At 40.8% G+C, this 25,186-nt stretch overlaps 2 protein-coding genes across 5 annotated transcripts in view; both read right to left on the bottom strand.

Annotated features, from left to right (window-relative positions):
• Window positions 1-25,186, bottom strand: part of LOC144284458 (zinc finger protein 285-like) — a 37,357-nt gene that overhangs the window by 337 nt on the left and 11,834 nt on the right. For 2 of the 4 annotated variants that reach the window (XM_077848999.1, XM_077849004.1), the window contains exons 2-4: window positions 21,073-21,130; window positions 14,198-14,324; window positions 11,582-11,694 (exon numbers count right to left, since the gene is read on the bottom strand). In XM_077848999.1, coding sequence (XP_077705125.1) covers window positions 11,582-11,694; window positions 14,198-14,324; window positions 21,073-21,087 — 255 coding nt within the window. In that variant the 5' untranslated portion in view covers window positions 21,088-21,130. Of the gene's footprint in view, window positions 1-11,581; window positions 11,695-13,104; window positions 13,254-14,197; window positions 14,325-21,072; window positions 21,131-25,186 lie in introns of those variants that run through there. The other 2 variants (XM_077849010.1, XM_077849020.1) reach the window with 2 other exon arrangements.
• Window positions 6,250-11,575, bottom strand: ZNF285 (zinc finger protein 285). The gene has a single exon (XM_077848990.1). It carries the CDS (start codon window positions 11,561-11,563, stop codon window positions 10,040-10,042), a length of 1,524 nt encoding a protein of 507 aa, XP_077705116.1. The 5' UTR covers window positions 11,564-11,575; the 3' UTR covers window positions 6,250-10,039.

The raw sequence follows: 25,186 nt of genomic DNA, 5'->3' as shown, positions 1-25,186 counted from the left end.
CTCTGACTGTGCTATCTGGCATAAACTATTTCTTTCAAGATGCTAAGAATCCACAAGGAATTCCGAGCACAGATCATGCTACAAAACAAACAGCAATGTTATTTCTGACAAGTGAAAGGAACTGCTCTGGCAAGGAGTTGGAGAAAATACTGCAATGGGGAAAAAAGGTTTTTCCTTTAAAATTTTTTAGTTTGAACTCAGACTTCCCTTTGACTACTCCTGTGTTGCTCTTTGATATTAAATATTTGCTATGAGTATTTTTCTTTTATTCAGGATGGGGGATAGGTTGAGGTGGGGATGGAGTCCAGGTAACTGACAAGTTAAACTACAGGAAGTATGTACTCACCTCTTTCCTTCTGGGCAGAAAACAATTTTTGAAATGAAACAATAATACAACAAGTATTGTATTGAGAATAATATAAAAGTATTGAGAACAGTAACATGAAACACCAAATGTATATACCTTAAATTCCACACTTAAAATCTTTCCCACAGTGGCTTCACTTATCATTTCTTAATTTTTTTTTTCTGAAGTATTTTAAAGCTACTCCAAAAAAATAAAAATAAAGCTACTCCTTGACATTGTGATTTCCTTCCAAATACTGCATATATATCACTTAAAATTACAATATTTTCTTATGTACACACAAAATTGTAACTTTATGAAACAAACTTAATTCTTAGTATTATCTAATGTCAGTTTGAGTTCCTGTTTACTGAAAAATTGCCTTTTATAGCTAGTTTATTCCAATCAATATCCAAACAGAGGGGCACCTGGGTGGCTCAATGGTTGACCGTCTGCCTTTGGCTCAGGTCATGATCTGGGGGTCCTGGGATCAAGTCCTGCATCAGGCTCCCTGCAGGGAGTCTGTTTCTCCGGCTGCCTATGTTTCTGCCTCTGTGTCTCTCATGAATAAATAAAATCTTTTTAAAAATCCAAACAGATTAATTGTATTTGATCATTCTTATTTAAAGGCTAGGTTGGGGGGATCCCTGAGTGGCTGAGTGGTTTAGCGCCTGTCTTCAGCCCAGGGCACGATCCTGGAGTCCCAGGATCGAGTCCCACCTCGGGCTCCCTGCATGGAGCCTGCTTCTCCCTCTGCCTGTGTTGCTGTCTCTCTCTCTCTCTGTGTCTCTCATAGATAGATAGATAGATAGATAGATAGATAGATAGATAGATAGATAGATAAAATCTTTTTAAAAAAAAATAAAGTTTCCCTTTGGAGAGGAAGCAAAAAGAACAGTAAATATGTAAAAACAGGGCTTAAAACAAGGAAACCATGATCACAAATCAGACTATGTGATCCCTTATATAACAGATGTTATCTCCATGAAAGAAAAAAAATATTTATTAATATCAGTTTTGAAGTTTCACATATATTAGGATAAGATAAAAGCAAAGATTTTTTTTTTTAGAGTAAAAGAATTTTTAAATGCAATGGGAGGGGGACACCTGGGTGGCTCAGCAGTTGAGCGCCTGCCTTTGGCCCAGGGAGTGATCCTGGAGACCAAGGATCAAGTCCCACATCGGGCTCCTTGAATGGAGCCTGGTTCTCCCTCTGCCTGTGTCTCTGCCTCTCTCTGTGTGTGTCTCTCATGAATGAATGAATGAATGAATGAATGAATAAATAAATAAAATCTTTAAAAAAATAAATGCAATGGGAGTCAGTAGAGCCTACAGTAAACCATCCAGCAATCCTAATGTTCATCTTATAAGTACAGACATTCTCTGACTTACAGTGGTTCCACTTACAATGGTGTGAAATCAACACCCACTCAGTAGAAACCATATTTTGAATTTTGATCTTTTCCAGGCTAGCAATATGCAAGAAGATACTCTGTCATGAGGTCGGACGGTGGCAACAAGCCATAACTCCGTTTTCCATCTCTATAACTTGGTCACTTTAAGAATGTTATATAATTGGAATCATATAGGAAGTTGGGTTTTGGGATCCCTGGGTGGCGCAGCGGTTTGGCGCCTGCTTTTGGCCCAGGGTGCGATCCTGGAGACCCGGGATCGAGTCCCATGTTGGGCTCCCGGTGCATGGAGCCTGCTTCTCTCTCTGCCTGTGTCTCTGCCTCTCTCTCTCTCTCTCTGTGTGACTATCATGAATAAATAAATAAAATCTTTAAAAAATAAAAAAAATAAAAAAAAATAATTTAAAAAAAGGAAGTTGGGTTTTTCACTCAGTAAACTGATCTCAAGATCTATCCAAGTAATTGCATGTATCAATGATCCATTGCTTTTTAGTACTGAGTGGTATTCCATAACGTGGATGTGCCAGAGTTTGTTTAACCATTTACTTATTGAGGAAATTTTGTTTTAGCTTTTTTGCTATTATAAATAAATATGAACATTAATGTACAGATTTTTTATGTGTCTGTAAATTTTTTTATTTCTCTGGTAAATGTCCAGGAGTGCAGTGGCTGGGGTGTATTGTAAGTATATGTTCAGTTCTTTTTTTTTTTAATTTTTTAAAAATTTATTTATGATAGTCACACAGAGATAGAGAGAGAGAGAGGCAGAGACATAGGCAGAGGGAGAAGCAGGCTCCATGCACCAGAAGCCTGACGTGGGATTCGATCCCAGGTCTCCAGGATCACGCCCTGGGCCAAAGGCAGGCGCTAAACTGCTGCGCCACCCAGTGATCCCTATATGTTCAGTTCTTTATGGAACTGCTAAACTTTTTTCCAGAGTGCCTGTACCATTTTACATTCCCAACAGAAACGTATGAGAATTCCAGTTTCTCTGCATCCTTGCCAGCTTTTGACATTGCCACTATTTTTTTCTTTGAACTGGGATGCTCTGTTTGAGAAACAGTATTTATTACTAACATGTAGGTGGAAGTAGCGCTCTGGGATATAAGATGGCCATAAAATTGTCAGGTCTATTATAGCTACAATAGAGCAAAACCTTATTAATTCAGACAACGCCGATGCAGAACTGCGATAATTATATATAATTCTTATTGAGTTAAAAGTTCAAATTGGAAAGATAATTCAAGACTTTTGATTTAGGTTTGATGATCTACTACCTATAAATTGCATTTGAATATTGAATAAAACTGGCAAAATAAAATAAGTATAGAACAGTTTGTAGAGTATAAAGTGCCATAAAAATAAAGCTACTGTAATTCACCACCCTTAACTTTTTTTCAGATGTTAAGAATTGAGATGTAATTGACATTAGTTTTAGGTGTACAAAATAATGGTTTGATATATGTATATATTATCAAAGAATCACCATAATAAGTCTAGTTAACATCCATTACCACATATAGTTACAATTTTTTGGTGATTAGAACTTTTAAGATTTACTATCTTAGCAACTTTCAAATATACGATACTGTATTTAACTATGATCACCATGCTATACATTACATCTGCAGGACTTAAAACATAACTTGAGGTTTTACTTTTTTACTACACCACCCATTTCAACTATTCATCATCCTCTGCCTCTGGAAACAAATATTTTCTGTTTCTATGAGTTTATTTTTTTGTTTTAGATTCCACATATAAGTGAGAGCAGATGATATTTTTCTCCTCTGACCAGATAATTCCAAATAGCTGGTCTTCGTGTTACCAGACTCTTTGGTCTGCTTGATCAAGTTCATTTTGACACTGTTTGTTTTTTTTTTTCCCATTTGAGTCATTGTTCTCTTCAGTGCTAGAATGTGTTCAACTCTTCTTTAAAAATTTTTTCTATTTCTCTAGTTTTGTTTTGTTCATGTATTGTTTTCCTGATTTAATTATCTATCTGTGTTCTCTGATAACTTGCTGAGCTTTCTTTAAAAAATTATTTTAAATTCTTTGTCAGGCAATTCCTAGAGCTTCTTTCTATGGGATTGGTTACTGGAAAATTATTGTTTCTTTGGTGGTATCACATTTCCTTGATTTTTTTTTGTTTTTTGGGGTTTTGCATTGCTGGTTTTGCATTTAGTGAAAACACTTCCTCCAGTCTTTACTGACTGGCTTCAGGAAAGCAATCTCTTCACCAGTCAGTTTGGCTACGAATTCTGAGGCTTTCTTAGACCTGTTCTATGGATGTGTCCATGCCATACCTTTTGTCTCCTCTTGGGGAAAGTTCTTAAAATGTATGCCTTCTCTTGATCTCTCAAAGCCAGGTTGAATACTGAGAATTTTATTTACAAAGCTAAATGTACAAATGAAAAGATCTCCTTCTTGTTAAGGCTGAATAATATTCCATTGTGTGTAGTATATACCATATTTTCTTTATCCGTGTATTTGTCAATGGACATTTGGGTTGTTTCTTGGCTGTTGGGAATAGTGGTGCAATGAACATGGGAAAGCAGATATCTCATCTTGCTTTCAGTTCTTTGAGATACATATCCATAAAGGTAATTATATTGTAGTTACATTTTTAATTTTAGGGGGAATCTCCGCTGCTGTTTTCCATATAAGTTGCACCATTTTAATTCCCACAAACAGTGTAAGAGTTCCAATTTCTCTATGTCCTCAACACTTGTTATCTCTTGATTTTTTTTTAAAATAATAGCCATCTTACCAGTGTGAGTTGATATCATATTGTGGTTTTGATTTGCTTTTCACTGATTAGTGATGTTGAGCATCTTTTCGTAAACTTGTTGGACATTTGTACATCTTCTCTGGGAAGTGTCTATTCAAGTCCTGTGCCCATTTTAAAATCAGGTTATTGTGTTGGTATTTATTATTGGATTGTAGGGGTTCCTTTTATATTTTATACATTAACACCTTATCAGATATATGATTTGCATAGATTTTCTTCCATTCCATAGATTGCCTTCTCATTCTTTGTTTTCTTTGCTTGCAGAAGCTTTTTAGCTGGTTGTCATCCCACTTGTCTACTTTCTCTTTTGTCAGTTGTGCTTTTGGTGTCATATCCAAGAAATCACTGCCAAGACCAATGTAAAGAGGTTCCCCCCTATGTTTTCTTCTAGAAGTTTTATGGTTTCGGGTTTTTTATTTAAGTCTTTAATCAATTTGAGTGTGTGTGTGTGTGTGTGTGTGTGTGTGTGTTGTAAGATGGGGTCCAGTTTCATTCTTTAGCATGTTGAGGACTTTATGCTAAGGGAAATAAGCCAGTCACAGGGTAAAAATGGCATGATTCTACTTAAATGAGTTACCTAATTAGTCAAATTCATAGGAGAGAGAACAGAATGGTGATTATCAGGAGCCAGGGGGAAGGGGAAATGGGGAGTTGTTCAATGGTATAAAGTTTCAGTTATGAAAGGTAAATTAGTTCTAAAGATCTGCAGTACACCATAGTGTCTAAAAGCAACAATACTGTATTATATACTTAAAAGTTTGCTAAAAGGGTAGATCTCATGTTACTGCAAAAAATAAAAAATCCAAGAGACAGAAGGAAACTTTTAGAGGTGATACATATGTCTATTACCTTGATTGTTATGTTGGTTTTACAGGTGTATGCACATATCTAAACTCATTAAACTGTATACATTAAATATCTACAGTTTTTGTGTAACAATTATGCCATAAGAAAGCTGAGAACTAAATGTGACACACAAGGGCTTCTCCTGGCCAAACAGGAGTATTGTTCATGGGGTCTATGCAAAGGTTGAAGGTTGATCTCTGTCCTGAGGAAAAGTTGAACTAATTCTGGACCCCAAAAAGTTTCTTTCCCTGGTAAATACCAAATCATGGTTACCCTGGATTTCACCTCTGAGTTAATCTTTTACTACATTAATATCATCTTATAGATAGTGGATAATCTTATTAAAATATAACTTTATGGGGATCCCTGGGTGGCTCAGTGGTTTAGAACCTGCCTTGGGCCCAGGGCGTGATCCTGGAGACCCAGGATCAAGCCCCATATCGGGCTCCCTGCATGGAGCCTGCTTCTCCCTCTGCCTGTATCTCTGCCTCTCTCTCTGTGTTTCTCATGAATAAATAAATAACATCTTAAAAATATATATATATATAAAACTTTATTCCCTAGAAAGGCTTTGTCCACATCAGGTGTAAGAAGCCTGTTCACCAAGATCTCTCATACCAGGTTTCTCATCATGTCTTTCAGTTTGCATACAGATGTTGAAGTGAGTCTTCCAAGTCTTTTATGTCTGCAGCTATCAAGGCTGACAAAGAATATATTTCTCATATTTTCTCCTTCATCACCATTGAATTACCCGAAACTCACTGTATTCTTTGACCTTAAAACTCCCACCGAAACAGCAATTATAGTTGTCACCTGATCAGTCTGGGTCCAATAAGGAGACAGAAACCATACAGTGATTTAAGTGGAAATTTAATATACAAATTATTAAACTTTTAAAAAGTAACTATACAATATTTTTAAAAATTCTATGTGGTACAATACTGAGAGTACCTAAGGAAAGACAAACTTGGGACAAACCTCAGATTCATGAAGAAAATATAGCTGTAGCCTACCGGATAGCAGAGAAGTTTTCTGTTTTGCTTGAGTCAAAGGTGGTCTCTGATTGCTGGTCAAGTGGGAAGCAACATTCTAGGGTATGAGTGGTATGTAGCCAAGTTGTAACAGGTGATGGAATGCATGGGCATGCAGAATGAGGAAGGGTGCAGATGGGGAACAGATGAGCCACAGCCAGTGGCCACGTACATGGATGCCCAGAGACAATGGGCGTGCATATGTTGGTAGAACGTCTGCAAAGGGTAGAGTCCACATCCAGAGGTCCACAGGAATGTGATCAACAGGCTAGAGTTTCAAGATCATCAAGGGACTGCATTCTTGATGTGTGGCTAGTGCAGAGTAGGACCAGATGTCCTCAATTCCACTGACCATGCAGCTGCTACAAACAGCAGAAGATTCCTCTCTCCTGAAATCTCCCTCCAACACCCTTGGCTGAGAAAGCTTAACATTGTGTTTTCTGCAAAGGAGAAATGCTCAAAGAAATTTCTTCCATTATCATAGAGTATGTATCAAAGGGTGAATTTGGAACTGAAAGGCAATAACCTGGCACAGTGCCCCTACACTGAACTGTAATCATTGCCACTTCCAAAGTCCCAGCTACTGGTATGGTAAATGTTGGATTACATAGGAAGACATACAGTAAAGTCAGAAAACCAAGGAATGTAAAAAACAATAATCAACACAGAGACACAAAGGAAGGTCACACAATGTAAGACAGCTGGCTTTCCCGCTGGTCCATTTAGAGTATTCATCCATGCAAGGCGCTAAACTACAGCAGCCATCTGGTGATAGGTTAAGCCCATTGCCTTCCATCCCTGGAAGCACCTTTCTAAAACAAAACCTCGGGCAGCCCGGGTGGCTCAGCGGTTTAGCGCCACTTTCAGCCCAGGGCGTGATCCTGGAGACCTGGGTTCGAGTCCCATGTCGGGCTCCCTGCATGGAGCCTGCTTCTCTCTCTGCCTGTGTCTCTGCCTCTCTCTCTCTGTCTCTCAATGTGTGTGTGTCTCTCATGAATAAATAAATAAAGTCTTTATAAATAAATAAATAAAACAAAACCTCAAAACCTTTCACCAGGACTTGCTTTCTCCAACAACTTACTCTCTCCACCATGAGCTCTACTCACAACCCATTATGGAAAAACATCATATAAGGATTGGTAAATGTCTAATGACAAAACTGTTATCACAAGCATCTGAATAGAGAGAAGGAAAATAATTTGGGGGAAGCATTTCCCAAATTATGCATATCCCCACTTGGGTTAAACAATCAAAATAACCCTTGAAACAACACTGAAAAGTAAAGTGTAGAGTGGTGAAGGGGACCACTCCCAGGGCTACTCTGTGCTCTAAAACTTCTTTATCAGTCAGGGGTCATCCTGTAATGATCTTTTACAATGTGATTTTTTTTCCAATGATAGGTCTATATCATTTTTAATGGTGATATTTTGTTTCATTACATGGAAGTACCATAATTTATTCAATCTCTTAAGTATTTTCAGGTTGCTTGCAACTTTTATTATTATGAATATTTTTAGAATAAGTTCCCTTCTGAAGCCATCTTTTCCCACTTGTGCAATTATACTGTAAAGATAAATTCTCAGAAGTGGAATTATTAGTTCAAAGACAATGCACATTATACCCTTTGATACATATAGACAAATTCCTCTCCAGGAATGTTGCACTCGTATTTTTTCCCACCAACCACTGGTTTTTCCATTCCGTTACTGACACTGAGTTTTATTAATGTTTCACTGTGGATGCTCACCTGGATCACTAAGAAAGCAACACCTTAGTATGGTTTTATTTGATTTTGAATGGCTGTTCCATATGGAAACCATAACTTTAGGAAATTATAATGCAAGAAAAACTAGAAAGAAACATGATCCAGGGATACCTGGGTGGCTCAGCGGTTGAGTGTCTACCTTCGGCTCAGGTCCTGATCCTGTGGTCCTGGGATCAAGTTCCGCATCAGGCTCCTCGCAGTGAGCCTGCTTCTCCCTCTGCCTTTGTTTCTGCCTCTCTGAATCTCTCATGAATAAATAAATAAAATCTTTTTTAAAAAGAAAAAAAGAAGAAAACATGATCCAAGGGGCTCCTGGGTATCTCAGTTGGTTAAGTGTCTGCCTTCAGCTCAGGTCATGATCTCAGGGTCCTGGGATGGAGTCCTATATTATCAGTTTCCCTGCTCAGCAAGAGGTCTGCTTCTCCCTCTCCCCCACCTCGACTGCTTGTGTTCTCTCTCACTCTCTCTCTCTTTCTCAAATAAATAAAATCTTAGAAAAGAAAACATTATCCAAGTAAAGAAACCTATAAATAAACTAAGATACCAAAAAAGATATTATTAAAGATGAAAAAATAAATTGTGAATATATCTCTTCCTCCCAAATCCATCTATAATCCCAAACTAAATCACAATTGTGGGAGGTACTTGACAAAATAAGCACCTTCTAAAATCCCACTTTTATTAAAAGAGAAGCAGTGGTAGCCAGCTTCTGATAATGAACACCCTTGGCCTTCTGTAAGTTGTTAATTACTTCAGTAAATATTAGTTTTACTTAATCCTCTTTATTAAGACTATTTGAAGGACACCTAGTCTGGCTAATTTCTTATTGACAAACATTTCCCATTATTACACTTTACAGAGTTTCTCTACTACACGGGATTTCTTATGTCTACAGATTGCATTTTTGCTAAAGTTTTACCACATGCACATTGTTTGGAACATTTCTTTTTTATGCACAAACCAATGAATGAAGATTCTCACTGAAGAAGTCCTATCCACACCATTTAAGGTAGCTGCACTGCCACATATAACCTTAAATATTTAGAAGTTTTGAATTCAATTATGAAGTTGTTTCCTTACGTGAACTCCAATGACCATGAAATATGTTGCCGTTAAATCCCTCTGTCATAGTTGGCATAACCTGGGCAATACCAGCAAGAAATAAACTGCCAAAATATCAGTAGTATAACACAATACATGTTTATTTCTTACTCAAGAAAAATAAAGTCCAACATAGGTCAGATAGCCATCTTCTACCAATCAAGCCTGCAACAGCCTCCAAAGTCGCCATCAAGACAGAAAAGGTACCCAGAGGGACATCACAAGATGTTTGTAAGGGCCAGGCCGGGAAGGAGCTTATATTACTTATGCTCACGCTCTGTTGCTTGGAACTCTATCACATGGACCAGCTCTTAACTGCAAGGGTTTCTGGGAAATGGAGTCTTTATGTGACCAAGAAATGGAACCAGCTGAGACAAACACACAGCCATGCCCATAAAGTTAACACTCGACAGAGCTTCTTCCTGTGTAGAAAATCTAATGGAATGGACTAATATTCTTACCACGTTAATAACATGGGTTTCATTTCTGAGCACTCTTCTGAATATCTTTCCAGTGATACTCCTTTACTTTGCCACTGCAGCATGTGACAGCTGATGAGAGCTTTGCAGAAGTTCTTGGGATCCACAGTAGAATGCTCTTAAGAACCCCTGCTTGAGTGCTGCAGGATGACATCATAGGTGGCAGTGTTTTTGTCCTTTGCTGCCGCAGGCCTTCTAGGAACTGAGTAAGCCTTTATTGCCTGGAATACATAGACTTGCTTGCTTTCCCAATTGGCTCATTTGAGAATTACATTGAGACTGTTTCTGTCCTTTCATGCAGTCTTTGTTGAGCAAGAACGTCTGAGCTGTAGCTAAAGCCCTGGCCATGCTCGTGACATGTATATTGCATCTTACCTGCATGAGCTCTCTGGTGAGCAAGAAGATATGAGTTGCGACTGAAGCCCTTCCCACATTCTTTACACTTATAGGGCCTCTCTCCTGTGTGCACTCTGAGATGCACATGAAGATCTGAATTCCGACTGAAGCCCTTACCACACACATCACATTTATATGGTTTCTCTCTGGTGTGGTCTCTTTGATGTAAGTGAAAATATGAGCTATAACTGAAGCCTTTACCACAGACTTCACATTTGTAAGGTTTTTCTCCCGTGTGAACTCTCTGATGAGTGTGAAGAACCGAACTGTATGCAAAAGCCTTTCCACACATATTGCATTTGTAGGGCTTCTCCCCTGTGTGGACTCTCTGATGAATGTGAAGGTGTGTGCTTTGGCTGAAGCCCTTTCCACACTCACCACACCTATAAGGCTTCTCCCCTGTGTGCAGCCTCTGGTGGACTTGAAGAACAGAGCTTGAACTGAAGCATTTGCCACACTCACTGCATTTGTAGGGCTTCTCTCCAGTGTGGACTCTCTGGTGGACAAGAAGATTGGAGCTCTGATCAAAGCCCTTCCCACACTCCTCACATTTATAGGGCTTTTTCCCTGTGTGTACTCCCTGATGAATACAAAGAAGCGACCTAAATCCAAACCCCTTCCCACACACATCACATCTGTGAGGCATCTCCCCTGTGTGGACCCGGTGATGGTTGTGAAGAGACGAGTTGCGCCTGAAGACCTTGCCACATTCAAGACATTTATAGGGTTTGTCTCCCAAGGGTCCTTTTTGATATCTGGGAAGTTCTGAGCTCTGCTCGCAGCCCTCTGCCCACTCTTGACATTCATAAGCTTTGTCATCTGAATGAGTTTTATAATGAACAGTAAGATCTGAGCTCTGACTAAAGTCCTTTCCACACTGGTCACATGCACAAGACTTTTCTCCTATGGGAGTGCTGTGATGAACAGGAGGGTCTGCACCATCTATGAAGCCCACACCATAGTTATTACATTTAACAGGTTGGGCTACCACAGGGACCACGTTATGCTGTTTGACTGTTGATTCTGTAGCCAAGTGTTTTCTACAATCAGTGGGTCTACAAGGTTCCTCTTCTTTACATTCTTGGGAATCACCATGATCACATGTCTGACTGACGCCATCATCACATTGAGCACATCCATACAGTTTCTTGTTCACATGAATTCTCTCATATTGTCCTTGAGAATTCTGGGGCTCAGTCATCATATTGGCTCCCTTCCAAGATTCTGGGGTAAGGACTTGTGTCAGGCCTTTCCACGATGTGCCATCTTGATTTTCTAAATTAATGGCATTTGTTATATAGTTTTCATTTTCAGAAATCTGAAGGGAGACTCTCGCCCACTCTTCACAGAGGGAAATATCTTCTAAATATTGGGGACCCTCTCCTTGAAGATTCATGACATGCTCCTGACTCACCGGTAATTCACTGATCCTTTGTTTCCAAATCTGCCAGAAGTAGAGCACTTCTTGTGAGAGATAACTCAACCCTTTCCCCTGAAGATGTGAAATGTTGTTTTTAATCCTGTCTCCTATGAGGAGAAAGAGAATTTGGCTAAGAAAACAAGTAAGTCATACCTCCAGAGGTTTTGAGAAATGAAGTAAGATGGGGTGGGAAGTTGCCACTGGCTTCTATTGCTATAGGAAACAATAAGAATCACAGTACTTCTAATCCATGAACTGCCAATTAAAAATCAGATGTTGCAGGGAAATCAAAGGAAATTTTGGGAACAATTATAAAGAAATTCACTCTCCTGCTGTAAGAGCAGCTGATAAGACACCTTTAATCATTTTGCTACAAAAGGAATGAGGAAGGGATACCTGGGTGGTTCAGTCGGTTAAGCATCTCATCCAACTCTTGATTTTGGCTCAGGTCATGATCTCAGGGTTGTAAGATTGAGCCCCACATTGGGCTTTGCACTGAGCATGGAGCCTGCTTGGATTTTCCCTTTCCTTCTCTCTCTGCCCCTCCTCCCACTTGTGCTTGCTCTCTCTCTCTCTTTCAAAAAAGGTACAGGGAAGGCTCCCATATGATTCATGGTGTATTTGTGTGTACAGATAATAATGTGAGTGCTGGACATGGTAACAGACACAAAGACCTTCCAAGATACCATATGAAATTGCAGAAACAAGCAACAAGTCTTGTCTCCTGTTAATGTCCCTTCCTTCACATTATTGTCACATGAGGTGGGAATATCATGTGTGTTTCTTACAACCTGCCCAACTGTATATAGTTGGCCTAAAACAGCACTGGGAACTGATATAGGGATAATATTGTGAAATATGGTCCTGGGGTGGTGGGGGAGGCACATGTACACCTTTGAGGCAGGCTTAAAGATACACCCTTTTCTCTGAGATTTTCTGGATTCCACAAAGAGATAAAGTGATTTTTTCTTTTATTTATTTATTTTTTTAATAAGTAACCTCTACTCCCAATGTAAGACTTGAGCTCAGGACCTTGAGATCAAGAGTCGCATGCTCTAAGATTCTGTAAACTATTTCCTTAACATCTTTTCTTTAAATAGTTGCAGAACCTCAAATAGCTATGACTATGAGAATGGGCAATGTGGCACTGTCAATGGCCTGGCCCCAGAGAAGGAAGATTTGTACTACAGGGCCACAAAACATAGGGAGATGAGGTAGAAGAGGGTCGTCACATCCTTGGTTCCCTAAAATGGGCTTCAGAATGACATGAATACTATGGTCAAGACCATCTGGACACTGCTTCTGGCTCAAGGTAGTTTCTGAGTCACTTTATTGAGAGTGATGTAGTTTGTAAGATAGTATCAGAGAAAGGGGGACTTGGAGCTACCCAGAAGGGGCCTAAAGGAGCAGTTTTCCAGTTGTTTCAACTGTATCCATAGTAAGAAAAGCATTTGTACTGTGACCCAGTATGCACAAATAGACTGTTAACTACAACACTTTTATCAGCTAATACTTACCTTACTAGGTGTAATGTACTCTGATAAATTCTTTTGTGTTCTGGTCCATTAATCTGTCTTGCTTTTTAAAAGCTGCTGATTTTGATAGAGTAACTTGATTTCAGACTCACTGACAGTTGAATCCTGCAGACTAGCCATATGTCTATAATCTATAGACACAGTGGTACTTAGTTTCATATGGTTATTAAAAACACAGGGTCTAGGGGCACCTGGGTGGCTCAGTTGGTTAAGTATCTGACTCTTGATTTTGGCTCAGGTTATGGTCTATGGGTGGTGAGATCGATCCCTGAGTCAGGCTCCTCACTCAGTGGGGAGTCTGCTTGAGATTCTCTCCCTCCCTTTCCCTCTGCCCCTCCCCACTCTGCTCTCTCTCTCTCTCTCTCTAGAAAAAAAGCAAAACAAAACAAAACCCCATAGGGTCTAGAACCAGATTAGGAGGGTTCATATCTAGTTCTTACAAGCTATGTGACCATGGGCAAGTTATTTAACTACTCTATGCCTCAGTTGTTTCTTTTGTAAAAGAAGGAATAGCAACTATCTTATAAATTAAAAGGTAATACATATCTGTATATGAGCCTCTGAGAAGTAAAAATTAGATATTTATCAATGAGAAAGCAAATAAGCTGATACTCCTATCACACTCACTATACACAGATCCTGGTTTTGGTTCCTTAAACACTAGTTTGCCCAAAGCACTGGTTTTTCTCTAGAAGCAACCAAGGGACCAAGGCCTGTGGTAGGGTGTGAACATTATCAACCTCGCTTTGAGAAACATGAGAGCAGAATGGAAACCTAGAGTGAAAGGAAGCCAGGATGGTCTCGCTAACGGTATTAGAGGCCCATGGGGCCAGGGGGTGCAGGATGTGAGGGTTCCCTCACCAACACTTCACAAGGGGCCATTGCTCACATTAATCTATTAAAACTCACTAACTTCAGGGGTCTCCTTAGCATGTGCATCCCTCAGGTATTCTCTCCAGTGGGCAAAGTTTCTCTTTGTCCTCCAACTGGAATGCTCTATCTGGTTTGAAGCTGATTATTTGAGGAAACAGGACCAGTGGTTTGCTGCTTAGTTATAGAGAGTTGTTGTCCTCACCCACTGAAACAAGGTTCCTGAAGTTCTCCAGCATCACGTCCTGGTACAGGCTTATCTGGGTCTTGTCCAGTAGCGCCAACTCTTCCTCGGTGAAGACCACAGCCACATCCTTGAAGGTCACAGTTTCCTAAAACATTGAGCACATGCCAAATGGACCATCCACAGACGACCAGTGGCAGAAGAGCAGAGCTGGAAGATGTGTGGGTCATTAGGTTTTATCTTTCTGCTCCAAACTCTCCAGTTTAAACTCACTTTGTAGTGCTGGAGCCACCATTCTGCAAATCAAGCTTTCAATCTGAGAACTGGCTCTACGTGAGGTTCTGCCCCAAGGGGGCACAAGAGGAATTCTGCAAGGTTGGGGGAGAAAGAAGGGACTTGCTCCTGCCTGTTTGCCTTCTGTTCTGGTGTTACTGTTGGTGGCAGCAGTCCTTCTGGGTACCAATAGCTGAAGTCTGGGTCCTTGGCCCCTAGGTTTCTTTGCTGAGCTCAGAGACACCAGCCAGCCAGCACCCCCTCCTCACAATTCTGCATTTCAGCCCCACAAGGCCCCCCCCCTAACTTCTCATAATTCAATCTCTCCCTTTGGTTCCCTCCACCAGGTTAGTAGTTACTTCCCAAAGTTGGTACTCCCATAATAGAGTTCTCTCTTTACCCATCAGTGTCTTGGCTCACAACTCCATGCCTAATCAACAATTCTATTGAATTCTTCCTGTTCAAATAGCCAGTGTTCAGGCACCTGGGTGGCTCGATAGGTTAAGTGTCTGCCTTCAGGTCAGGTCATGATCTCAGGGTCCTGAGATGGAGCCCTGCATGGGGCTCTCTGTTCAGTGGGGAGTCTGCTCATACCTCTCCCTCTGCCCCTTCCTCCCTGCTTGTGATCTCTCTCTCTCTCAAATAAATAAATTAAATCTAAAAAAAAAAAAAAAAAAAAAAAGCCAGTGTCCTTTTTATCCTGAATGGACCCTTACTAGTACAAAAAATTGAGAAACAGAAAAAATTCAAAGTTTTGTGTAGGCCAAGTTTCTCTTCTTTCCTCTGCATTGCTTATGTCCCCATTAACCATCCACAGTCACACAAAGAATGTTCCAGTAAACATCCATGAACATCTGTCTTTGAGCGCTTATAAGAGTATTTTTATAAAATAAATTCCTAGACCAGAGACTACTGAGTTACTTGGGTATGCGTATTTTACATTTTGACTGATATTGTCCAAATTGTCCTCCAAAAAGGTTGTACTGATACATTGGCCTAGTAGTGTCTGGGTGTTCATTCCCTATCATACATCAAGACTGGATATTTTATTTTCTCTGTCATGGCAAATTAATCTATTTCTATTGGACTAAGCAGATAAGGCAATTAAGAGCGTTGGCTGCCAGACTTCTTAAAAAATAAAAAGGAAATTATGGGGAAAATTGGGAGCATTTGGGTATCAACTAAGTATTAAAAAACAGTGGAATCAGTAGTGGAATTTCTGGCTCATAGGGTAGTTCTATTTTTAATTTTGGAGGAACCTCCATTCTGTTTTCCATTGGGGCTGCACCAATTTTCATTCCCACCAACAGTGCATAAGGGTTCTTTTTTCTTCACATTCTGGCCAACACTTGTTATTTTTTGTGGTTTTGGTTTTAACCATTCTGACAGGTGTAAGGTTTTTTACTTGAGAGAGAGAGCGAGAGTGAGCGAGTGATCAGGAGAGAGAGCACAAGCAGAGGAAGGGGCTACAGGAGAGGGAGAAGCAGAATCCCACTGAGCAGGGAGCATGACACAGGGCTCCCTCCCAGGACCCATGATCCCAGGCCACTGGGATCATGACCTGAGCCAAAGGCAGATGGTTAACCAACTGAGCAACCCAGGTGCCCTATCACTGTGGTTTCAATTTGCATTTCCCTAATGATGAGTAATGTTGAGTGTCTTTTCATGTGTTTGTTGGTCATCTGCATGTCTTCTTTGGGAAAATGTTTGTGTACTCTGCCTATTTTTTAATTGGATTATTTGGGATTTTTTGGTGAGTTGTATAAGTTCTTTATGTATTTTGGATATTAACCCCTTATCAGAGATAGCATTTGCAAATATCTTCTCCCATCCAATAGGTTCTTTTTTGGTTTCTTGCTGGTTTCCTTCTCTGTGCAAAAGCTTTTTATTTTAGTGTAGTCTTTTTTTTTTTTTTTTTTTTTAGTGTAGTCTTAATGGTTTAATTTTGCTTTTGTTTTCCTTCCTAGAGGAGACATATACAGAAAAATGTTTCTATGGCTAATGTCAAAGAAATAACTGCCTAGGTTTTCTTCTTGGATTTAATAGTTTCAGGACTCACATTTAGATCTTTAATCCATTTTGAGTTTATTTTTATGCATGGTATTTACCCAAAGGAAATGAAAATACTAATTCAGAAAGATAAATGGACCCTTATGTTCACTGCAACATTATTTACAATAGCCAAGATAATGGAACCAACCCAAGTGCCCACTGATATAGATGAATGGAGGATAAAGAAGATGTAGTATACATCTACAATGGAATATTACTCAGCCATAAAAAGGAGTGAAACCTTGCCATCTGCAACCACATAGATAGATATAGAGAGAATAACACTAACTGAAACAAGTTACTCAGAGAAAGACAAATATCATATGATTTCACTCAAATGTGGAATTTAAGGGGAAAAAACAAACGATTAAAGGGAAAAAAAGAGACAAACAAAAAACTAGATTCTTAAATACAGAGAATAAACTGGGGTTGCCAGAGGGGAGGTAGCGGGGAGGTGGGGAAACAGATAAATGGCATTAAAAGTACACTTATGGTGAGCACTGAGAAATGTATGGAATTGTTGAATCATTACATTGTACACCTGAAACTAATAAAATACTCTGTTAATTTTATCTGAATAAAAATATAAATTTCTTGAGTGTGATGACAATAATGTGGAAATGTAGGAAAACATTATTCTTAATAGATACATGCTATAGTATTAGGGATGAATAATGATGCCTGAAATTTATTCTCAACTGGGTCAGCAAAATGAAATATAGATATTATGTGTGTATATAGGTGTATTATGTACATTTGTGTAACTGTTAACAACTTGTGAATATAGGTGATTATGCATTACACTATTTTTTCCATTGTTCTATACATTAAAAAATTCCAAAATAAAAAACCGAAAACAGTAATCTAGTATTAACAGTCATCCCCTGGGGATCCCTGGGTAGCTCAGTGGTTTAGCACCTGCTTTTGGCCCAGGGCGTGGTCCTGGAGTCCCGGGATGGAGTCCCGCATCGGGCTCCCTGCATGGGGCCTGTTTCTCCCTCTGCCTGTGTCTCTGCCTCTCTCCCTCTCTCTCTGTGTCTCCAATGAATAAACAAATAAAATCTTTATTTTTATTTTTATTTTTTTAAATAAAATCTTTAAAAAAAAACCCCAGTCATCCCCTAGCCAAAAAAATAAATAAATAAAAATTTAAAATACTATCACTGCACTTATCACACTACCCAGTTACATGTTCTCTCAATAGACTCTGTACCTCAAAAATACTTCCAACTAAAGTTGTGAGTAGTTACAATGTATTTCACAAATAATTTATTACTAGCTATTGTTCAACAACCAAAACCTGACAATTATTTTTTTTTATTTTTTTTTAAACCTGACAATTATTAAAAAAAAAAAACTGGGGAGAGGCTTTTGAACTGCATGTTTGTGTACCCTCAAAATTCATATGTTGAAATCTTAACCCTCATAGTGACAGTATTAAAAGGTGAGGCCCAGAGGGAGGTAGTTAGGTCATGAGAGTGGAGCCTTATGAAGGGGATTAGTGCCCTTCTAAAAGATTTGCTAGAGTGCTGACCCCTTCTGCTATGTGAAGACACAGCAAGAAGAGGACGAACTATTAGTCAGAAAGCGGGCCTTCATCAAACACCAAATCTACCAGCTTCTTGATCTTGGATTTCTTAGTCCTCAGAGCTGAGAAAATAAGCGTCAGATGCTCTTAAACCACTCAGTAAGTTTTACCAGCACTGCTTTTCTCAGTGGATGATGAAAAAATGGAGTTGGAGTGAGTGGACCAGGAAGTACAGATACCCGACAGCCCACGTAGGACAGACAGTAGGAAAAAGGGGTTAGGAATGCAAGCTCAACCAACCTAACTTCCTTCTCCTTTCTTGGCTCCAACTGTCTGGCAAAACAAAACACCCATTTCCCACCACCTTTTGCAGCAGGGTGGGTCCCTTGCTGGGATCCTATGCAGAGATTGCCATATGATGCAAGTACAAGGACAGTCCAAAAATATTAATAAACCAAATTTATAAACCAATACAGATATAATCAAAGACTATTTTTTTAAATTTTTATTTATTTATGATAGTCACACACACACAGAGAGAGAGAGAGAGAGAGAGAGGCAGAAACACAGGCAGAGGGAGAAGCAGGCTCCATGCACCAGGAGCCCGACGTGGGATTCGATCCCGGGTCTCCAGGATCACGCCCTGGGCCAAAGGCAGGCGCTAAACCGCTGCGCCACCCAGGGATCCCTAATCAAAGACTTTAAAATCCTTTTTTCTCAGCACACAGTATCATCTATGAAGTCTTCCTGTAAAATCTGGAACCTAAATTTATTCAAGCACATAGTGCTTCCACTTACAGAAAACGTTGTACCTAGAGGAACCCATTGAATTACACCAAAAAGCCAAAAAGAGGCATTTTTGAGATAAGGGAAAGATGATTATTGCCAAGGTATTAGATGATACCAAAGAATTACTGATAATCTCAGCCATTTTTTTTTTTTTTTTTGTATTTTCAATAGCAATAGCTACACTTTGCAATTTGGCAAAATTCCCTCATGCTCCCCAATTCCACTCAAGGACCAGTGTGTATTTCCTTGCCTCTTGACTTTGGATTTGGCCAAGTGATTTGTTCCAGTTCTGAGCCTGGGCCTTAAAAGGTCTAGCATGTTTCCACTTATTTCCTTGGTCCTCTGCCAGCACCCAACACATCTACACTAACCAATACAAAAACTGCTACCATAAGCAGAGCACTACCAAATAAATATCTCTGGCACTGACTTTGGGATCCAGCAGCAATACTTTGGGAAACTTATCAGAGGCTGGAGAAATGGTAGGGTGATACGGTGTGGAATATTTGGTAAAACAGCTGCTGGCAGTAATGTAGAAGATGGAAAATGTACCTAATGGGACTCAGTGTGGACTCAGGCAAGATAGTTTCCAGGCATGGGCACCTGGGTGGTTCAGTGTTTGAGCATCAGCCTTTGGCTCAGGTCATGATCCCAGGGTCCTGGGATCCAGTCCTGCAAAGGGCTCCCTGAAGGAAGCCTTCTTCTCCCTCTGCTTATGTCTGTCTCTGTGTGTGTCTCTCATGAATAAATAAATAAAGATCTTTAAATTAAAAAAAAAAAAGATGGTTTCCAGGCAGAGGAAATGAGTGAGAGCTCATTTATTTTAGCTTGCACACAAGCTACTCTAAGAAAGTAATGAGCTCAGAACAAAATCAATATAAAATGAAATAACACCCAGGATCTTTTAAAATGTTTGGGACATCAAACTCTTGGTTTCAGCTCAGGTCGTGATCTTGGGATCATGAAATCAAGCCCTGCATCAAACTCCATCTCAACATGGAGTCTGCTTAAGCCTCTCTCTCTCAAATAAATAAACCAACCTTAAAATAAACAAAATGCTTCGGGAAAGAAAAAAGGAAAGTGAAAGAGATAGATTAAGCAGATGTGGCAAAATGCTGAACCTGCATTATGGGTACTACACACAGAGATTCATAGTACTATTTTCTCTTTTTGTGTATTTTCATAATTAAAACATTTTTCATGATTTAAAAAAAATCCTTGCTCTACCCTCTGATAGCCTTTTTTGATGCATCAACTTGGCTAGACTACAGTCCCATTATGGAAGCAAACATTAATCTAGGTGTTACTGTGAAAATATTTTGTAGATGTGATTAAATTCCATAATCAGATGACTTGGGAGGAAGACTATTTTTACATAATCTGGATGGGTGGGCCTGATCCAATCAGTTGAAAGGCCTCAAGACCTGAACTGAGGCTTCCCTAAGAAAATAAATTCTACCTGTAAACAGTAGCATCAGTCTAAGAGTTCTAGCCTGCCCTGGGACTTAACAATTTGCCTAGCCCTCATAGTCATATAAAATAAATCTCTTACAAATCTCAATATATATCTTATACTGTTTCTGCTTTACTGGTTGAACCCTGATGGATATGGATACATACACACTCAAATCTTGCTACTTCTGTGGACTGGACCCAGCGCTACTCCATGTGTAGTCATGTACAGGCACTTGGATGCTGTGGCAATACAACATTGCTCTAAGAGTTTCTGAATGCTGGGCTCTTGGATGGCTCAGTTGGTTGAGTGACCACCTCTTGATTTTGGCTCAGGTCATGAGCTCAGGGTAGTGGAATCCAGCCCGTCAGTCTCCATGCTCAGACTGCTTCTCTCTCCCTATTTTTGCCCCTCCCCCACCCACACTCTCTCTTTAAAATAAATAAGTATTTTTTTAAAGGGGCTCTGAACTCTTACTCTTGATTGCTATATTGATCTGCTCAGTGACAAGCAGCTCATGGACTAGCACTTGTGTGCAAACCTCACTTGGAGTAGCACTGAACTAGACATCTGGACATCTCTGAGCCTGTTTCTTTATTTCTGCAAAGGGAGTAAAACCACCTATTTCATGCAGCTGTTATAAGCAAGGTAAAGTGCCTAACAGAGCTGTCACTCAAAAATGGGCGACCTCCTTTCAGAGAATAGAGGTATCTAGCTCCTCGAAGTGACAAGACCAAAAAAAAAAAAAAAAAAAAAAAAGTGACAAGACCTTCAAGAGAGAGAAAGGAAGCCCTAACTTACCTGGAATTTAATCATACTGTCTTTGTCTTGGAAAGAGCAGAATCCTGTGAAAGCAGAACTGCAAAGAAAGAATCCATGAGAACGTGGGTTTAATAAATTGTGAGCGAATCCTGGTTTCTCCTTACCTGTACAATTTTCACACACATTCTTCTCTCCCAAGATACCTTCACCTCTCTTCTCATTCCCAACACACTCCATCCTACCTCCTCAAGCCTTGTCCCCTGTCCCACTCCATCCAGATTCTCATGGATTCTCTCATCCTATCTCCCTCCCCAAGCTTCTGGGTCCACACTGCCACACTTTTTCATTTCTCAGACTTGTGAGTGTATTGGCATCACCTATATCCTAATTAACTCCGGATAAGAGGCTCTAGAATTTCTGACTTGGACAGTGATCTCAGGATGATGGGGGACCTTCCATTGATTGCACTTTCGCATACAATGCTTATTCTTGTGTAATTAGGACCTGTAAGCTGAAGAATTTTCAGTTAGCTAAGATTTTAACTCTTGGCTTCCAAAATGATTTCTCTTTCTCCAGTACCTGTCCTTATCCTCAGGAGCCCTGTGACTTTTTCAAATATGTGACGATATACCTAGGACATGAAAGGCACATGCTCTGCTCTGGACAAGCTCACAGGCTACTGAACTAGGAACTCTCTAAGACTGTAGGTGGACTGAAACAGGTAGATGGAAGCTATGGGAACTTGCTGCTCCACAACCACTCAGTTCTCTTCTCCATCCCACCTGTATCAGGGAATCCCCCTTGCCCTCTACCTTCTGGTTGAATTCAGCCAACAGGAAAAGTCAGCAGGTGGTCAGGGGAAGGGACAAAAGTAAAGTCAGAGTTTTTATTCACCCAGCTCTTCCCTTGGAGGTTGCTTTGGACTGACTCTGTTTCATGTCCTTTGACCAAAGGTCATACTGCCTGTCAGTGGCCCTTGTCTCAAATCTTTCTCCAGGTCTGGCAACCACTTCCTCCTTAGCCCTTCCACCCTAGGGATGGTAAGTTACCCTGCTATGACCAGATCTGGGATATTGCAACATCCTTTCCTGATGACCATGCCCTGCCTGCACTTTTATAAACCGTCCCTTTATTTTAAGCTCTTCTCAAGTTATCATTTTGACTGTGGTGTTTATTTCCTGTCTGATAAACTCTGTAACCATGGTGGCCTCTGGCCTTTCAGGAAAAACTTAGGAGTATAAAAATTCTGCCTTAGAATGGGAACCTCAAAGATTACAAAATAAAACCCCAAAACCAGGTCTTTGTCCTCTCTATCCTCTCCAGTAATGCAGTTTAAAACTATCTGTGGTAGGAGGAAGGGCAAGATGGCGGAAGAGTAGGGTCCCCAAATCACCTGTCCCCACCAAATTACCTAGATAATCTTCAAATCATCCTGAAAATCTATGAATTCGGCCTGAGATTTAAAGAGAACAGCTGGAATGCTACAGTGAGAAGAGTTCGTGCTTCTATCAAGGTAGGAAGACGGGGGGGGGGGGGGGGGGGCGGGGGGGCGAAGAAATAAACAAAAGGCCTCCAAGGGGGAGGGGCCCCGCGAGGAGCCGGGCTAAGGCCGGGGCGAGCGCCCCCAGGACAGGAAAGCACCGTCATGGAGAAGCAGGAGCTGCACCAACCTTCCCAGGCGGAAAGGCGCTCGCAGGAAGTTAGAGCAGGACCCCAGGAAGGCGGGGATGCCCTCAGGCTCCCTGGTACACTAACAGAGCAACTGCGCACCGGGGAGAGTGCGCTGAGCTCCCTAAAGGGCTGCAGCGCGCGCATGCATTGACCCGGGAGCAGCTCGGAGGGGCTCGGGCGGCGGCTCCGCGGAGGGGGCTGCGTGGCCCCGGGAGCAGCTCGGAGGCGGCTCCGGCAGAGGAAGAGGCTCCATGCAGAGGGGGCTGTGCGGCTCCGGGAGCAGCTCGGAGGGGCTCGGGTGGCGGCTCCGCGGAGAGGGGGCTGCGCGGCCGGCCAGAGCGCGAATCCAACAGGCGCCGGGACACAGCCCAGGATCCGGCCTCCTCCCCCCTCTTCCCCAAAAGGAAGAGGCCGGGAGGGCCCAGGACCGCAAGGACGCTCCTGACCCCAGCTGGGATCAGTCGCCCCGCCCCGGAACATCCAGGCCCCTGCAGACGGAGAGGACAGCTCTGTAGTTACTGCGGGAGCTGAAGCCAGGGTTCCAGAACTGGCCGCCGCCACTGGGGTTGTTCCTCCTGGGGCCTCACGGGGTAAACAACCCCCACTGAGCCCTGCACCAGGCAGGGGGCAGAGCAGCTCCACCAAGTGCTAACACCTGAAAATCAGCGCAACAGGCCCCTCCCCCAGAAGACCAACTAGAGGGACAAGTTCCAGGGGAAGTCAAGGGACTTAAGGTATACAGAATCAGAAGATACTCCCCCCTCTTTTTTTTTGCTTTTTGATTTCTGTTTGCTTCCCCCACCTTTTTTTTCCTTTCTTTCTTTTTCTTTTTCTTTCTCTTTTTCTTCTTTTTTCTTTTTTTCTTCCTTTTTTCTTTTTTCTTTTTCTCCTTTCTTTCCTCTCTTTTTCTCCTTTTCCCAATACACCTTGCTTTTGGCCACTCTGCACTGAGCAAAATGACTAGAAGGAAAACCTCGCCTCAAAAGAAAGAATCAGAAACAGTCCTCTCTCCCACAGAGTTACAAAATCTGGATTACAATTCAATGTCAGAAAGCCAATTCAGAAGCACTATTATACAGCTACTGGTGGCTCTAGAAAAAAGCATAAAGGACTCAAGAGACTTCATGACTGCAGAATTTAGAGCTAATCAGGCAGAAATTAAAAATCAATTGAATGAGATGCAATCCAAACTAGAAGTCCTAACGACGAGGGTTAACGAGGTGGAAGAATGAGTGAGTGACATAGAAGACAAGTTGATGGCAAAGAGGGAAACTGAGGAAAAAAGAGACAGACCATTAAAAGACCATGAAGATAGATTAAGGGAAATAAATGACAATCTGAGGAAGAAAAACTTACGTTTAATTGGGGTTCCCGAGAGGACTGAAAGGGACAGAGGGTCAGAATACGTATTTGAACAAATCATAGCTGAAAACTTTCCTAATCTGGGAAGGGAAACAGGCATTCAGATCCAGGAAATAGAGAGATCCCCCCCCCCCACTAAAATCAATAAAAACCGTTCAACACCTCGACATTTAATAGTGAAGCTTGCAAATTCCAAAGATAAAGAGAAGATCCTTAAAGCAGCAAGAGACAAGAAATCCCTGACTTTTATGGGGAGGAGTATTAGGGTAACAGCAGACCTCTCCACAGAGACCTGGCAGGCCAGAAAGGGCTGGCAGGATATATTCAGGGTCCTAAATGAGAAGAACATGCAACCAAGAATACTTTATCCAGCAAGGCTCTCATTCAAAATGGAAGGAGAGATAAAGAGCTTCCAAGACAGGCAGCAACTGAAAGAATATGTGACCAGCTCTGCAAGAAATTTTAAGGGGGACTCCTAAAATTCCCCTTTAAGAAGAAGTTCAGTGGAACAATCCACAAAAACAAGGACTGAATAGATATCATGATGACACTAAACTCATATCTCTCAATAGTAACTCTGAACATGAATGGGCTTAATGACCCCATCAAAAGATGCAGGGTTTCAGACTGGATAAAAAAGCAGGACCCATCTATTTGCTGTCTACAAGAGACTCATTTTAGACAGAAGGACACCTACAGCCTGAAAATAAAAGGTTGGAGAACCATTTACCATTCAAATGGTCCTCAAAAGAAAGCAGGGTAGCCATCCTTATATCAGATAAACTAAAATTTACCCCGAAGACTGTAGTGAGAGATGAAGAGGGACACTATATCATACTTAAAGGATCTATCCAACAAGAGGACTTAACAATCCTCAATATATATGCCCCGAATGTGGGAGCTGCCAAATATATAAATCAATTAATAACCAAAGTGAAGAAATACTTAGATAATATAATACACTTATACTTGGTGACTTCAATCTAGCTCTTTCTATACTCGATAGGTCTTCTAAGCACAACATCTCCAAAGAAACGAGAGCTTTAAATGATACACTGGACCAGATGGATTTCACAGATATCTACAGAACTTTCCATCCAAACGCAACTGAATACACATT

Source organism: Canis aureus, chromosome 1 (assembly GCF_053574225.1).
Source record: "Canis aureus isolate CA01 chromosome 1, VMU_Caureus_v.1.0, whole genome shotgun sequence".
Lineage (NCBI taxonomy): Eukaryota > Metazoa > Chordata > Mammalia > Carnivora > Canidae > Canis > Canis aureus.
The sequence above is the reverse complement of the archived record's forward strand: the minus strand, read 5'-3'. Positions and strand labels throughout refer to the sequence as shown.